The 17719-nt window shown below is 42.7% G+C and overlaps 1 protein-coding gene across 7 annotated transcripts in view; it reads left to right on the forward strand.

Moving 5' to 3' along the window:
* The window catches only part of FBXO11 (F-box protein 11), a 201929-nt gene that overhangs the window by 101684 nt on the left and 82526 nt on the right, over nt 1-17719 (forward strand). For 3 of the 7 annotated variants that reach the window (XM_038397389.2, XM_038397387.2, XM_038397390.2), the window contains exons 4-5: nt 5687-5831; nt 15810-15939. The exons of 1 other annotated variant lie outside the window; for it this stretch is intronic. In XM_038397389.2, coding sequence (XP_038253317.1) covers nt 5687-5831; nt 15810-15939 — 275 coding nt within the window. The remainder of the gene's footprint in view (nt 1-5686; nt 5832-15809; nt 15940-17719) is intronic. 3 more of the 7 variants (XM_043512300.1, XM_038397388.2, XM_043512301.1) reach the window with 1 other exon arrangement.

Consider the following 17719-nt stretch of genomic DNA (forward strand, 5'->3'; position numbering starts at 1 on the left):
TTCTCAATGTCTTTCCCTCAGTCCGCAAGCCCATCCCCTCCCTCAGACCTTAACTTGGTCCTCTCTGCCCTCATTAACCGCCCTTTGAACCCCTCGCCACATGCTCCATCACTCACCTTTCCATGAATTTCATCATCTTAGTGACCGTTACCTCTGTATGTTGCGTCAGTGAACTGGCTGCCATGATGGCAGAGCCTCCCTTTACTATCTTTCACAAAGGTAAGGTCTCCTTCTGCCTCCACCCCAAATTTTTCCCCAAGATAGCATCCCTGTTCCATCTCAATCAATGCGTACATCTACCCACCTTTTACCCCAAGCCACATACCTCCCCAAGGCACCGCACAATCCACTCCCTGGACATATGTAGGGCGCTTGCATTCTACCTTCAATGCACCCACCCTTTTCGCACTTTCCCCCCACCTCTTTGTCGCCATTGCTGACTGCTGTCAAGGGTGTGTGCTCTCCTCACAACATATATCCTGCTGGATCTGTCGCTGTATTACTGATTGCTTTACTTTCTCACGTTTCTCTGCCACCCGGGGTTATGGCTCATTCCATGCAGGCTCATGCCACCATGTTGGCCTTCCTTGCAGATGTTCCATGACAGGACATTTGTCGTGTGGCCACTTGATCATCTGTCCATATCTTTGCCATACGTTATGCCATTGACCCGGCTACGTTGGCAGATGCTGTCATTGGACAAGCTGTTTTACGCACAGTGACTGCTGTTGAGCTCTTGTGCCCACCTCCACGCTGAACACTGCTCGCTACTCTCCCGCGATTGGAATTCCCCTAAGGCCCATCACTTGAAGAAGAAAATTTTACTTACTGTAACTGGAGGTTCTTTGAGATGTGTCATCCGTATCTGGATTCCAATGCCCATTCTCAATCACCTCCATGACGTGCTCCTGTGTAAGAGGGAACTGGAGCATTCAACCCGCACGGCTTCTTAAAGCCTTGGACGTGCCACGTGGTGGACACATGACACACATGCGCACCCACAATTGGAATCCAGATAGGGACTACACATCTTGAAGAACCTTCAGTTACAGTAAGTAATCTTCTCTTACTATGAGAGGAAGACACACCCAGAAGTGGCAGCTCAGGTCATCTTATCTCAAAAGTGGTCTTCTATATACCCATCTCTTCCCTTCAACCATTGAAGGTGAGATTAGTAAAGAAGATTTCAAAGGAACAGGCCAGAATGATTCTGTTTACCTTCTGCTTGACCTTCATATTGGTACTTAGACCTGATTCAGACCGAACTGGATCTTTGTCTCAAGATACCAACATGAAAGAACATAAAGTAACGGGGCGTATTCTGCATCAAAATCACATGCTGTTAAAATTGTTGGCTAGGGTACTAAGAAGAAACTGGTCATTCATTTTTAATGAGTAGGTGATAAACATCCTCCTAGCATCTCAGTGGAGACTTGTTGATGTCTGTGACTCGCTTGAATGAGGATAACATATTGGTGTTAAAAGGGGCGCATCAGGACAAAGCCAAAGTAAAGCACATTCTAGTCTTTCTGCTCAAGGCTAATACTTAGGAAAGACAAATCTGCAGTTGTAAGAAACCAAGGAACATCTCTGATCACTGCCACAGTAAGGTTCCTCCAGACCACCATTCTCATTCAGTCACTCAGTAATACACAGGTTTTCGTTGAGATCTTGACTTGTGTGCTACAAGCCTTCCTAAACCACCTTTCTAATTTTAACAGACAGTATGTTCATACCAGCATGGATAAAAATGAATTTATTTAAATTGTTTTTAATTATTTAAAATTAAATTTGAAATTATGACTACATATTTAAGGCCTAAACTTGTGATCTGTTATACTTACAATCTAGAAATCTATTACAATTATTCAAATTAAATAAAATGAACGTTAAGCAGTATTTGTTTGTTTGCCAAAGGTTTTTCAAAAAGTCAAACCACTGAACAGGTGGAAGTAACTGGGTAAGCACCTGTTTGTAGAAGTGCTACATCGGATTTTTAACAACAGTTGCCTCTTCTGCAGGTGTAGAGAGAATACTTTAAATTCCTTTTATTCAGCCAGTTCAGTTCAATGACTAGTTCATTAAAAGTAAAGTAATTGATTGGAAGTTGAAAAAACAGGAAAGCTTGTTTTCCTCTTCCAATCTCTGAACAAAAACTAAATGTGAGAGGATGAGATCTACTACTTATAAAATCGTGGACACGGTGATCAGAAACAATCACTTTAATTCACTAACTGCAGATAATACTTCCTTTTAATAAAGCAATTTTGAATGCAAAATGTATTTATGAAACATTTTTTTCCTTACGAATCCAGCACATTATAGCTAATTATATTTAACTAATAAAAATATGTAAATAGTGTTTTTATACATTTTTATTGAATTCGTTTCCATCAAAGTAGAATATCACGCAAATCACAAATAAAAATTAATCCTCCAGTAAATAAGAAGCATGTCATTCACCATTTTCTAACAAATAGCAAAAAGAACCAAATGTAACGTAAAGGCTATATTTAGTTGCAAATCAACATGGTTTCATGAGAATCAGCTTTCTTTAAGAAAATAATTAAAAAGTACAAATGTGAAACAAGATTAAAATTGATCATTTAAATCAAGGCTTCCTGCTTGCTGATTTAAATCATCATAAAAATCAGTGATTTATATAATTTTGATTTAAATCAATCCACTCTGGTCTGTGCCTTTTCTCAGTGAAAGTAATTTACCTGTTTACTGCCTTTTTAACCAGAGGGATTTTGGAACTTGGCATGCTCTCTATGAAACCTCAGTTGTATATTTATCAAAGTATGGTAATTCTTCAAACTGACCAGGCCTTTTTTATCAATGTCACCATAATCTTCCTGCTATAAGAGGAAGTGGTACTGTTGTCATTCTGGCTAAGACTAAACATCATGCTGAAGTATAATATCATAAGTTTATGTGAATAGGACCATCAAAAGGATGCGTACGTAGCAAAGGCATTCAAAGCCTTAAGTACAACTCTTGCCAAGTGTATTACTGCTCACTCTTTTAAAAGAGTGATGATCATCCTGGGTGGAGACATCACACACATCTTGCAATGAGAAATGAAAGGTCACTGTGTCGTATTTCACGCATGCCTTCTCAAAACACCATGGAGTTGACCACCACTTCTGGAGATACACTAACTCCTCATTTAACGTCGTCTCGGTTAATGTTGTTTCGTTGTTATATCGGGGATCTGTTCGAGAACATGCTTGTTCAAAATTGCTCAGTGCTCCCTTATAATGTTGTTTGGCAGCTGCCTGCTTTTTCCACTGCTTGCAGGAAGAGCAGCCTGTTGGAGCTAGCTGGTGGGGGCTTGGAACCAGGGTGGGCTGGCAGTCCCCCATCCACTCCCCTAAGTTCCCTGTGCGGTAGCTGCCCAGCAACTGCCCAGCTGCTCCCCCAACTGCTGAGTGCTGCTCCTGCCCTCTGCCTTGGAGCTGCTCCCGGGAGCCTCCTGCTTGCTGTGCAGGGGATGGGTGGGGAGAGAAGAGTGCGGATGTCAGGGTGTCCTCCTGTCCCCGGCTCCTGTACCCCATCTCCACAGAGCAGGGGGGGGCAGGGAGGAGGACACAACAGGACTCTGGAGGAAGGGAACTTGCTGGCAACAGCTGCTGTCTCAATTTGCTAATATGCTTTAAAAGGCAGTGTACTTAGAGTGGGGTCAGTGTGCTTAAAGGGGCAATGTGCATGTGTGTGTCTCTTACACACACATGCACCCCCCAGCACTTTGGAAAGGGGAGGGAGTGGTGTGCTCCACTGGGATAGCGTGGGCTCATCATCATGTTCAATTTCCACAGGGAATGTATGCAGCCACTGCGATGCATATTTTGTCTCCTCCCTCCATTCGTGCTGCCTTGTAGAGCATGAGGCTACATTAACAACAATGTGTTAACCCCTGAGGGCTCAGCCAAGTGTTAGTTCATCATTTAGCAGCAAGGCATTCCCTGGGAAATACCCCACTCTCTTCTATCCTCTGACTCCACCACCTCAACCATAAGCAAGGAGTTACTGTATTGACTCGTCCCTGCCTCCATATAGGTGATATCACCTTTGTAAATCACACAACAAAGTCTGCCTGATATGGAGGGGACAGAGAAGAAGAAAGTCTGTCTCACTATTAATTTTCTTTCTAGAATTTTACACGTCAGCCAGCCTGACCCTCTCTGAGAGGATTGAGTTATGTCCAGAATCTTTCTGGCTTTTGCTGGCTTGTTAAATAATTTGAAAGGGACGTGTGTTCCTCTAAGAACCTTCCTAAATTTCTCAATCCTTAAATTTGTTGTGGAGACTCTGCAGCAAATGATTTGAGTTGAATAATATTATTTAACTTGTGTATAGGTTTATTTATTTAAGCTCTGGAAGCTGCTGGTCTGTACAGTTCTTCCTGAGGAGCAGTCCTGAACACAATCTGAGCCAAAGAACTGGTCTGACTTCAGTGACTAAGGAGATGGGGAATATCCCCGCTGTGAAGAGTGTCTGTCAAGGAAAATGCACTAGTGGAAAATGTTTCCATTCTAAAATGTATGGAGAAAGAAAAATGCAAAGTATGAGGGGTGGAGTACAGTACTAGCCATAGTCCCCTTTTCTCCACCTTGATGTCCTAGCTTAATCCCTGGTATGTTTTTTAAAGGTAACATTTTGAAATGATCAACTTTAATTCTTAGTTATATTTTCCCCACATTAAAATAGAGATCAGAGCAAGGACATTGAAGGGAATAGGGGGCAGAGCACATTGGAGTCATTGCTGGATAGCAGTCTCCCACATCCCCAGCACCCTTCACATACCTTTTCTAGTGTCAATGTGGAAGAACAAGGACGTTTTATTAATGGCGTTTTCTGGCAATTAACCCATCTGAGAAAATTATCCTGTGCTTGGGTGGTTGATAGTAATTTGTCTCTGGGGTTTGGAGTTCTTGATTCCTTTCTATACTGAGATATGCACCAAAAATTAATAGAGAATAAATTTAAAACAGTTAGCATTTAAGACTTTTATTGAAATTTTTCTATATAAAGGTATGTATACTAACTTAAGTATAATATGCAAATAAATTGGGTGCTCTGATCAAAAGGTTGAGGGGAGAAGTTTAAAAGTAGGATTTGAAGGAAGTCTAAGTTAGTGTTTCTCAAACTTTTGTATTGGTGACCCGTTTCACATAGCAAACCTATGAGTGCGACCCCCTCTCCCCCCCGCTTATAAATTAAAAACACTTTTTTTATATTTAACACTATTATAAATGCTGGAGGCAAAGCGGGATTTGGGGGTGGAGGCTGACAGCTCATGGCTCCCCCCATGTAATAACCTTGTGCCCCCCTGAGAGGTCACAACCCCCAGTTTGAGAACCCCTGGTCTAAATTAATCTTAACTATTGAGTCACATACAGTGCCTCCGTATTATGCTGAATGTTCATGCTTTCCTCTGCATGTAGATTACATGTAGGCAATGAAATTTTCTGTTTAAATAAACTGCCAGATTCAGACTGCAGAGGGTGTAATGTTTAGTATTGTGTGAGGTTTAATAGCTTTTTTCTTTCAATTTGTAGTACTAATCGTGTAAAAAGCACTCTAATCATTAGAATAGTAGGGAAAGTCAAGGATTGCTTTAAATCAGAAACTGGGTAGCTTAAATGCATCAATAATCTGACGTACATTAATATTTTAATAGCAGCACCTGCAGAACAATATCTTCAGGAGAAACTGCCGGATGAAGTGGTTCTAAAGATCTTTTCCTACTTGCTGGAGCAAGATCTTTGTAGAGCAGCTTGTGTGTGTAAACGCTTCAGTGAGTTGGCTAATGATCCAATTTTGTGGTAAGTGAAAAGCTATTCCTCATTATTTTGAGATATATTGTATGTGCTGCACAAAATGCCAAGTACAATAGAAAAATTAAAATGCTGGTTAGGCATTATAATTAGCTTAAATTAAAACAAATGCTTGTATTTTAATATGCTTACTTTTACATAAGCTTTATCTGTTACAAGCAGATATGCATAAGCATATCAGTTACATGCTGTTAAAAACAGTAACACTTTTCCCTCTAGAATTATACCTGTTTAATAATGTTATCTGAAAGTTCAATTACTTATTCTTTTAGTACCTTCCCCCCCAACCCCCCCCCAAGTTTGTGTGGGAATTGTATACCTTGATCCAAGATAGCAAACTCTTCCTTTAAGTGTTAAGGAAGATCTTGCCTACAAAAATCCTTGCACTAGGATTTTTATTTGTTTGGATTTTTAAAAAGAATTCATTGGTGTTGGGTATGTGGACTTTTTCTAGAGTTATTGAGATCCTGAAAAAATCTTATTTAATTGAGAACCAATATGCCAGATTAGAAAAAAATTGAACTTGAATATCTTTCTGTTCAAATAATTTCAAGGTTACTTGTAACAGCAGCAGATATATTTTCAAAAGGAAATGTGACAGTATACCTGTAAAACAAGGCTCCATCTTATACTATCTAAAGGGTATGACCATGTGAAAGTCTCCACATTCTAGGACCAATCACGGATCCATCCAATTGTGCACAAGTTTTTAAAACTACTTTATTTTAATATATTGATTGATGCTGTGATAAATGAAGAGGGGAGTAAACTCCCTTTTATGGACACCCAGCCAGCCAGTTAACTATAAAATCCCTCTTAGTAGTGGTTCTTTACTTGCTTACCTGTAAAGGGTTAAAAAGTCTCCCTGCATAGGTAAAAGGAAGGGAGTGGGCACCTGACCAAAAGAGCCAATGGAAAGGCTAGAACTTTTTAAAAATCGGAAAAAACTTCTCCTTTGTCTGTCTGTTGTTGTTCTCGGGAGAAGCAAAGGTAGGACTTTAGCTGTGCTGTAAGAGCTTGAGCCAGGTATGAAAACTCATCAAATTATACCTAGAAACTACTCATTTGAAACCCCAGATATGTAAGTAGATCAGGAAATGTCTAGGAAAGCGCGATTAGGTTTATCTCTGTTTATTTCTTTTTGGCTTGTAGACTCCTCTGTGCTAACCCCAAATGCTTTTGTTTTGCTTGGACCTCAAGAAGGTTATTCTTGATACTTAGTTTTTGTAAGTAGGTTTTTAAAATCTAGCAATAACCTGAGTTTGCAAGAGTATTTCCTTTCTTTTTGTTTTTAATAAAATTTATCTTTTTTTTTAAGAACAGGATTGGATTTTGTGTCCTAAGAGGTTTGTGCACACCTTGGTTAATTAGCTGGTGGCAACAGTTGATTTCCTTTGTTTTCTTTCTCAGCTCTTCCCCGGAGACGGGGTGAAGGGGCTTGAGGGTACCCCACAGGAAGGAATTCCCAAGTGCACCTTCCTGGGTTTTGAAGGGGGTTTTTGCACTTGGGTGGTGGCAGCATATACCCATCCAAGATCAGAGAGAAGCAGTAACCTTGGGAGTTTAATACAAGCCTGGAGTGGCCAGTATTTGTTTTTAAAATCCTTGTGAGCCCCCACCTTCTGCACTCAAAGTGCCAGAGTGGGGAATCAGCCTTGACAGATGCAATTTTAATTCTTCAAATGATGTCCCTATAGGTGCTCCACTTCAGGTGCTTGTGCGCCTCTGTGCTTGTAATCTGAGACTTGTGATACCAGTGCCCGGTTGGGTTGTACATGCACTGTCCCCATCTCATGCCACTTTGGCAGTTATCTGGCGCTGTGTGATCAACACCCCCTTCCCCCAGTTCCTTCTCTGCTGCCTTTGGCTTGAGTCAGAGCATTTAGCAGCGCCTCTGACATAAATATAAAGGGAAGGGTAACAGCCTTTATGTATGCAGTAACATAAAATTCCTCCTGGCCAGAGGTACAGAATCACTTTACTTGTAAGGGGTTAAGAAGCTCAAATAACCTGGTTGGCACTTGACCAAAAGGACCAATAGGAAAAGAAGATACTTTCAAATTTGCGGGGGCGGGTGGGGAAAGAGGTTTTGTTTGTGCTCTTTTTATTGTTCCCTCTCTGGATGGAGAGAGAGAGAGAGAGAGAGAGAGAGGGAGAGACTAAGCAGGTAAAACATTTCCTGAAAACATACCTGAAATGATACATCTAACATTACAGAAATTGTAAGTAAAGGCGAGGAAATGCATTAGATTATCTTCTGTTTTAGCTTGTGAATTTTCTCTATGTTAAGAGGGAGTTTTATTCCTGTTTTTGTAACTTTGAAGTTGAGCCTAGAGGGGAATCCTCTCTGTTTAAATCTTTTTATTATCCTGTAAAGTTACCTTCCATCCTGATTTTGCAGGTGTGATTCTTTTATTTTTTTTCTTGAAATAAAGTTCTTCCTTTAAGAACTTTGTTTGATTTTCAGTGTCCTAGGACAAAGGGTCTGGTTGGTACTCACATTATTCTCAAGCCTCCCCTGGAAAGGGGGTGAAAGGGCTTGGGGAAATATATTGGGGAACAAGGTACTCGAAGCGGCCCTTCTCCTGAATTTTTGTCTAAATCACTTTGTGGTGGCAGCAATACCATCCAAGGACAAGGAAAGGATTTGTGCCTTGGGGAAGTTTTTAACCTAAGCTGGTAAAAATAAGCTTAGGGGGTCTTTCATGTGGGTCCCCACATCTGTACCCCAGAGTTCAGAGTGGGGAGGGAATCCTGACAGCCTCAGAGCTTACTCTTCCTAGCATAGCCCTTCTCCTTTACCCCTAGTTTTGTAGATAATTAACTTTCTTTCCCCATTTAGTTCTCTCCCTGTTTTTCTTCCAAAAAAGAATGTGTTTCTCTTCCTTTATTTAGAAGTTCAGGTTTCCATTAACCATTAGTGTAGGACCCCTGATAAGGAGGGGGAACACTCCCCTCAGGGGCATGCCTGGTTCACTGGGTTTCAAAAGCTGCCTAACCTGCAGGCTCTCTATACCTGTGTCAGATGGGCACTCAGTGTGTTCACAACTTAGGCAAGACACACGTACCCCAAAAGTGCTTGCACTGCCAGAAGTTAAAAGCCTGGATCAGAAAGGCCAGAGACTTGCTGCTCAAACTGCTCCTGATGGAGAAGTCTCTCTGTCCAGCATCTGATCCAGAAACTCGGACCCCCTCCTGGACAGGACAACAACAGGAGGCTCTTCTTCCTCTGTGGCTCACGCTACAGATCTAAAAAGATGGCTAAAAAGTGAGCTCTGTCCTCACCGGCTTGGGAACCAACCAAGAAATGGCAGTCCCCAAACAGAGAGACACCGACTGCACCGGCAGTCTCTGCAGTCAAGGTTCCTGTACCCTCCAGTACCATGGTACCATGAGAGCTAAAGATTCCAAGAGAGCTAGCTTTGACATAGGCAATGAGGGGAAACTGAAAATCCATACCCTGGCACCGTCGGAATCAACTAGATACCCAGCACCGAGCACATCGAGACCACTAATGACTATGCTGTTACCTACCATTGGCACAACACAATTGACGCAGCCACCCATACCAACAGTGACCTTGCAGACATCGGCAGTGACCCTTTCGGTACTACAGCAGTTACTGCAAAAGGACCTCCTGGTCTCCTCGATACCAGGCTCCCCCATTCTTTGCACCAGCGTCACTCTAACATAGTCAATACCTGCTCACCTTGCCGTTCCGCTTCTCCATTCTCGAGGAAGCCTTGGATGGCATATCCCCTACACCATTGCAAGCCTCCCAGCCCATCCAGGGAGAGCATATGACAGTTTCCCATACTGTCGGTACCAGGACCATCTGAAACTCCGGAGGAGATACCTAGAGAACTGGAGACTTCTGACTTAGAGATGGAACCAACAACCCACCTACCCTCATCATCCCTTGATGACACCATCATCACAGTCCATCCTGTCCCATTTCCTCCTCCCTCCACCCCCCCAACCGCCCACTGTGGGCAGCCAGTGATTTTAAACATTTTCAGGACCTCTATAGGAGGGTCGAAGAGTCCCTGAACATTATATTGGAGGAAGTCCAGGAGTGACAACAAAAGTTCCTTGACATCTTACATACATTGACATCCCCCAAAATAGCTTTGCCCATGAATGATGCAATCATGGAACCCATTATGTTCATTTGGCAGACTCCAGCAATGCTCCCTCCCTCCTGCCAGAGGTCTGACAGGCAAAGGGAACAGAATTTCTCTTTTCACCCCATGCCCAATTCTGTGGTGGTGGACACTGTTAACAAGAGGGACAGACAATCTTACCCCCAAAACACCCCATACAACAAAGATTGGAAGAGGCTCTACCTCTTTGGCTGAAAGGCCTACTCCTCGGCGACACACCACCTTTGGCTCAGCAATTACAAAGCAAAGCTGGCAAAATACGACCACACAGACTATAGAAAGTTCTCCAAATTTATTGAATACCTGCTGGAGGAGAAAAAAGAACAGTTCAGAGCGCTCATCTCCGAGGGACAACTGATCTCCAGGATGGCATTACAGGCTGCTCTGGACTCACCAGATACTGCTGCGCAATCTACAGATACTGCAATAGTTATGAGACGAGTTTCTTGGTTGCCTCTCTCTTGTTTCCTGAGCAAGGTGCAATCGATTGTGGACGATCTGCCATTTGACGGGCCTAAACTCCTTGTGGCTGAGACAGATGAGTATCTGCACAAGCTCAAGGGCAACACTGAAGTCCTTGGTCATCTATACTCCTAGGACAAAGAGACGACAAGGAAAGTATTACAACCCACAGAGATTCTGGCTCATGCCATATTCACAAACACACAGGCAATACGAGCCACAAGGCCGAAAACGGGGGCCCACAAAGAGACGACAGCCTCCACCTCAATCTACCACATCTCACCAGCCTTCCTCCAGACAGCAAGTTTGAGACTTGAGAGTCCATTTGGAGATCGTCTGACTCCATACTACTCAGTTTGGCAATCCATCACTTCAGACAGATGGGTATTGGAGATAATCGAGGTTGGATACTCCATCCCATTTACTTCCACCCTCCCTTTCTCTCCCTCTACAGGGACTCCTCTCACAAAGACCTACTGGGACAAGAGGTAACCCAGCTCCATCCATCTAGGAGCATTAGAACCAGTACCAACAAAACACAGAGGGAAGGGTTTCTATTCAAATTAATTACTCTCACAAAAAAAACAGGAGGGTGGAGACCCATTGTCGGTCTCCGATGGCTCAACAAGTTTGTGAGAAACCAGCACTTCAAGATGGTCACACTGGCTACCGTAATTCCATCTCTAGAAAGGGGGGCCCTCAATCTCCAGGACGTCTACTTCCATATAAAAATTCACTCATCACATCAGAGGTTTCTTCAATTCACTCTAGGACCAGATCACTTCCAATACAAAGTCCTACCCTTCAGATCCAAGGTCCTACCCTTCAGACTGTCCACTGCTCCCCAAGTCTTCTCAAAGGTACTTGCAGTAATTGCAGCATACCTATGCAGGAAAGGAATCATATTTCCTTATCAGGACAATTACCTACTGAAAGCGCCAAATCAAGCAGCGGCAATAGAGGCCACCCAACAAACGGTAGCTCTCTTTACACAATTAGGTCTCCAGATAAACACTCAAAAATCAACCCTCACACCAGTACAAGAACTGGAATTCACTGGAGCCTATCTCAGCTCACCTGAGGCAACGGCCTCTCTACCAAGGCGACGGTTCCTAACTCTAACAAATCTAATTTCCACAATACTAAACAGTCCTTAGACAAAAGCCAGGACTTGTCTACAGTTATAAGGCCACATGGCTGCAATGACTTTCATTGTCCAGCATGCAAGAGTCCACATGCGGACCTTGTAGGCATGGCTCTGCACATAATACTCCCCAGGAAGGCATAGCATAAACAAACACCTCACAATGCCAAGCACAGTAAAAGACTCTCTACTCTGGTGGACACTGATAATGTATGCCTTGGGTCGCTCTTTGTGCAAAATTCCCCTACAATGACCGTTGTGATGGATACATCATTCCTAGGCTGGGGAGCACATTGACTTCTCATTTTACCCGGGGCAGCTGGTCCCCAACTGAAGCCTTGCTACACATAAATCTCCTAGAATCACAAGCTGTTCACAATGCGTGCACCCAATTTTTACCAATGATCAAGCAGAAAAAGATACAAATTCTTACAGACAATGTAGCATGCATGTTTTACATGAACAGACAAGGCCCCCATGGACGCTCACATTCCCTGTGTGTGGAAGCCATGCAGCTCTGGAATTGGTGATTCACTCACAATAGCCACATCACAGCATCATATCTCCCCAGACATCAAAACACCATAGCAGATGCACTCAGCAGGAATTTCTCTCAAGACCACGAGTGGGAACTGGGAATCTGGGTACTGCATAACATATTCAGACAATGAAGATTCCCCACAGTAGACCTCTTTGCTATCATGCACAACGCCAGATGTCCACAGTTTTGCTCCAGGGCCAGACTGGACCTCCAGTCCTTGGGAGATGCCTTTCTTATCAAATGAGATGCTCCTCTCCTATACACATTTCCTTCCACCCCCCTTCTAGCACAGGTACTCCACAAGATCAAACAGGACTAGTCCACAGTGATACTAATTGCTCCCATGTAGCCCTGTCAAAGTGGTTCTCTTACCTGCTCCAAATGTCAGTGTGGAAACTTCGCACCCTTCTTCGCCTACCCCGTCTCCTTTCCCAGGACACAGGCCAAACCATTCACCCAAATCTGAAAAGACTACGGCTCAAAGCTTGGTAGCTTCCTGGTTCCAAGGATCCGAAATGACCTGCTCCAAAGACGTGCAGAACCTTTTACTGAATAGTCGCAGAGCAACTGTCTGTCACACACATCTACACAAATTCATGGTGTCAAAAGAGGCAGATCATATCGATCTCTTCTCATTTACCTGTGATTCTGGACTATTACTTCAACTCAAGGAATCAGGACTTCCAATGAGTTCAGTCAAGGTACACCTCTTCACTATCACAGCATTCCGCCAAAAGTACTTTCTCAAGGACCTCAACAACATCTACCCTACCATTGGACCTCAGTTTAGTTCTCTGGAAAATCACCAGACACTCCTTCAAACAGTTTGCTACATGTTCTCTCCTTCACCTTTCAATGAAGGTGGCCTTCCTTGTCGCCATTACTACCACAAGGCGGATAGTAATACTTGGGGCCCTCATGCCTGATCCACCCTACACAATATTCTCCAAAGATAGGATGCGGCCTGAGGGTAATTTTAAGTTCCTACCTAAGGTTGTCTCATCATTTCACCACAACCAACCCATTCACCTGCGAACATTCTACTCAAAGCCACATAGGGAAGGACGGGAAGCCGTACTCCATACCCTCGATTTACACAGGGCCCTGGCCTTTTACATAGACATAACAAGGTCATGAAACTGTTTGTCTCAATCACTGTACGTTTAAAAGGAGACACCATATCTAAACTGGATTTCCAACTGCATCAAACTGTGTTACTGTCAATATAACCTGTAACCCCATACAGGGATTTGCACGTACTCCACCGGTATTTGCAATATCAACTTCAATAGCTTTTCTAAACAGTGTTTCCATTACTGACATCTGTAGAGCTGTAACCTGGCATCAGCGCATACATACACCTTATGCAGTAACATAGGTTCTTTGAGATGTTTGTCCCTGGTGGTGCTCCACTACCCTCCATCCTCCCCGCTACTTTGGAGATGCACACTAAATGCTCTGCAATAGAGAAAGATCAGAGGGCGGGTTGGTCACACAGCACCAGATAACCGCTTGAAGCAGCGCAAGACGGGGATGACACATGTGTGACCAAACAGGGCACTGCTATCACAAGTCTCCGATTACAAGCACAGGGGCGCACAAGCACCTAAAGTGGAGCACTCACAGGGACACACATCTCGAAGAACCTGTGTTACTGCACAAGGTATCACAAAAATCATGGAGCAGGTCCTCAAAGAATCAATCCTGAAGCACTTAGAGGAGAGGAAAGTGATCAGGAACAGTCAGCATGGATTCACCAAGGGAAGGTCATGCCTGACTAATCTAATCGCCTTTTATGATGAGATTACTGGTTCTGTGGATGAAGGGAAAGCAGTGGATGTATTGTTTCTTGACTTTAGCAAAGCTTTTGACACGGTCTCCCACAGCATTCTTGTCAGCAAGTTAAGGAAGTATGGGCCGGATGAATGCACTATAAGGTGGGTAGAAAGCTGGCTAGATTGTCGGGCTCAACGGGTAGTGATCAATGGCTCCATGTCTAGTTGGCAGCCGGTGTCAAGTGGAGTGCCCCAGGGGTCGGTCCTGGGGCCCGTTTTGTTCAATATCTTCATAAATGATCTGGAGGATGGTGTGGATTGCACTCTCAGCAAATTTGCGGATGATACTAAACTGGGAGGAGTGGTAGATACGCTGGAGGGGAGGGATAGGATACAGAAGGACCTAGACAAATTGGAGGATTGGGCCAAAAGAAATCTAATGAGGTTCAATAAGGATAAGTGCAGGGTCCTGCACTTAGGATGGAAGAATCCAATGCACCGCTACAGACTAGGGACCGAATGGCTCGGCAGCAGTTCTGCGGAAAAGGACCTAGGGGTGACAGTGGACGAGAAGCTGGATATGAGTCAGCAGTGTGCCCTTGTTGCCAAGAAGGCCAATGGCATTTTGGGATGTATAAGTAGGGGCATAGCGAGCAGATCGAGGGACGTGATCGTTCCCCTCTATTCGACACTGGTGAGGCCTCATCTGGAGTACTGTGTCCAGTTTTGGGCCCCACACTACAGGAAGGATGTGGATAATTTGGAAAGAGTACAACGAAGGGCAACGAAAATGATTAGGGGTCTAGAGCACATGACTTATGAGGAGAGGCTGAGGGAGCTGGGATTGTTTAGTCTGCAGAAGAGAAGAATGAGGGGGGACTTGATAGCTGCTTTCAACTACCTGAAAGGGGGTTTCAAAGAGGATGGCTCTAGACTGTTCTCAATGGTAGCAGATGACAGAACGAGGAGTAATGGTCTCAAGTTGCAATGGGGGAGGTTTAGATTGGATATTAGGAAAAACTTTTTCACTAAGAGGGTGGTGAAACACTGGAATGCGTTACCTAGGGAGGTGGTAGAATCTCCTTCCTTAGAGGTTTTTAAGGTCAGGCTTGACAAAGCCCTGGCTGGGATGATTTAACTGGGACTTGGTCCTGCTTTGAGCAGGGGGTTGGACTAGATGACCTTCTGGGGTCCCTTCCAACCCTGATATTCTATGATTCTATGATTCTATGATTCTAAGGTGAGTAACTTTCTCTTTGCACTACTAAATGCAGCACGTCATTTACTCATGCAGGATATTTGGCAGCTGTTTTTGGGGTCTGGTGGTGAACATCAGTAAGAAGAATAGCAAAATCTGAAGAAAGGACAGAGCAGCATAACCTTTCTGTCCACACGTTAGCACACATTTCAACTCTGATTCAGCAAAGCATGTAACCACATCCTTAAATCTCTGTATTTAGAAAAGCATGTAATGTGCTTAATATTAAGCATGTACCTAAGTCCTTTGCTGACTTGAGCCTTTAAATGTAAGCCAATGAATGTTACAAAATGCAGCAGTGTCTTTTCTCTTCAGTCTTCAACTAGTATTGTTTTAATTTAAAGCCACTTTTACTCATTAATTTTATGAGCACCATTAAAGTATTTTTGGTTTTAAAACTTCGGGTTGAGATCTTTGAAAATACTCAATATTGGCCAAACTCTGAAGTCTGTGTCGTTTTATTGACTTCAGTGGGAGTAGAGTAAACAACGACTGCTTTTGAAAATTCCTCCCTTAAGATTTTAAATAGGTTTGTTGTAATTGTGATACCCCTGACTTACAACTTTGTACCATTTAAATACATTCTCAATTTTCTGTTCTGATTGACTGACACTTTTGTTTAGGAAACGACTGTATATGGAAGTATTTGAATATACACGTCCAATGATGCATCCAGAATCTGGTAAATTCTATCAGATTAATCCAGAAGAATATGAACACCCAAATCCCTGGAAAGAAAGCTTTCAGCAGCTGGTATGAATGTTGTTTTTTCACATCCCCACAAAGATTCTGTGTTGTAATTTAAAGACAATTTGCAAAGGTGAAGTACCAGATTTCAGTAACTAAGCCAATATGTGCAGGATTCCCTCAACAGCCAGACTGAGAGAGACTAGTTGCATGTTGTTTTTCTTAAAATCTGAAAGGGAAAAAAAGTTGTGGGGTTTTGGGGTGGGGTGGGTCCCTTTTTTGTATTGCTCCTCTTAGCTTTATTATGCTGGGCAGTCAACATACGGACAAAGTTACTGAAATGTTGAGGGAATTTTACATTTGCAAGTCACCTTTTAAAACACCATATTCTTGTCAAGCTTTGATGGTGATGTAGCAGGTTTGCAGCTTTATGGTGCAATATTATAATAAACCATGATTTAAAAAATCATTGTACCTGTCTGAAAAAGGTGCCTGTATCCAAGTGACTTACCTTGGACCACTCTTCGCAGAAATTTGACTTCTTGTGCTGGAGCTTCTGGTGAGCTTGCCAGCTCAACGTTTCTGGGTGTGAATTGAGGTTCTTCTTAACGTGTTCATCATTGACTCTATGGAGCTTTGTCATAGCCCTTGGCTATGTAGTCTTGTTGTCATAGTGGAACTGACTCATTAATATTTGGTGCACTTTCCTTAGTAAACTCAGAATACATTGACAATAACACTTGGTCTTGAACGAGAGAGGACATTACAGCTTATGTGCCAGGAGCTTAGCAGCAAATAATCTTTTAAGGCAAATGATGGGAATTCTAATCCAAAATATAATAATGGGTGGGCACCACACTTTCCAAAATGTGTGTAAAGGAGTAATAAAGTAAGATACTGAGTTAGTTTATTAATATTTTTAATAGTATTCATGTTCTAAGCTTGTTGAATAAGGGTACTTGGTTTGGCTATAAGTATGGGGCTAATGGTTAGCCCAGAAAAATCAGGTGCAAAGCTGCAAGGAAGTTGAAAGATTTGTTAACATACAATCTCCACCTCACTTTGGTAATGTGGTAGGTGGCCACAGAATGAAAATGGGAGGTGGGAAAAGCTACCATGGTCTAGCCAAATTTTGATAAGATGAGAATTCTGCTCCCTTTTTCTGACTTCCACCTTATGCAATCAAGCGCTTTTTAAAAGAAAGGATCATATGTGTTTTTTATACCTTTATTTTTATGCAATCCTTGGACATATAAGTAGAGGAATACCACGTAAAAGTGGGGAGGTGATATTGCCATTGTATACAGGACTGATCAGATCATTACTGAAATTTAAAAAGGATGTAGAGAAATCGGAAAGGGCTTGAAAAAGAGTTATGAGAATAATCTGAGGTCTGTGAAAATGTGCCGTATATTGAGGGATTAAAGCTCAGTATATTTCATTTATCCTAGGGAAGGTTAGTAAGAAGTTACTTGATCGCAATGTGCAAATACCTGCATGGGGAAAAATATTTCTGATATCAGAAGGCTCTTTAATCTAGCAAACAAAGTCATAACATCCAGTGGCTGGAAACTGAACCTCAACAAATTCAGGCCTAAAATAAGGCACACATTTTTCACAGAGAGGGAGATTAATTATGGATTCTATGGATTCTCCATCACTTGAAGTCTTTAAATCAAGATATAATGTTTTGTAAAAGATATACTTCAGCTCAATCAGAAGTTACGAGTTTGATGCAGGAATGACTTCAAATTCTATGGTCTGTGCTATGCAGGAGGTCAGATAAGATAGCCATGATGGTCCTTTCTCATCTTAAAAATTCTGGATCTTTTACTGCTTGCTTATT

This window comes from Dermochelys coriacea, chromosome 3 (genome assembly GCF_009764565.3).
Source record: "Dermochelys coriacea isolate rDerCor1 chromosome 3, rDerCor1.pri.v4, whole genome shotgun sequence".
NCBI classification, from domain to species: domain Eukaryota; kingdom Metazoa; phylum Chordata; order Testudines; family Dermochelyidae; genus Dermochelys; species Dermochelys coriacea.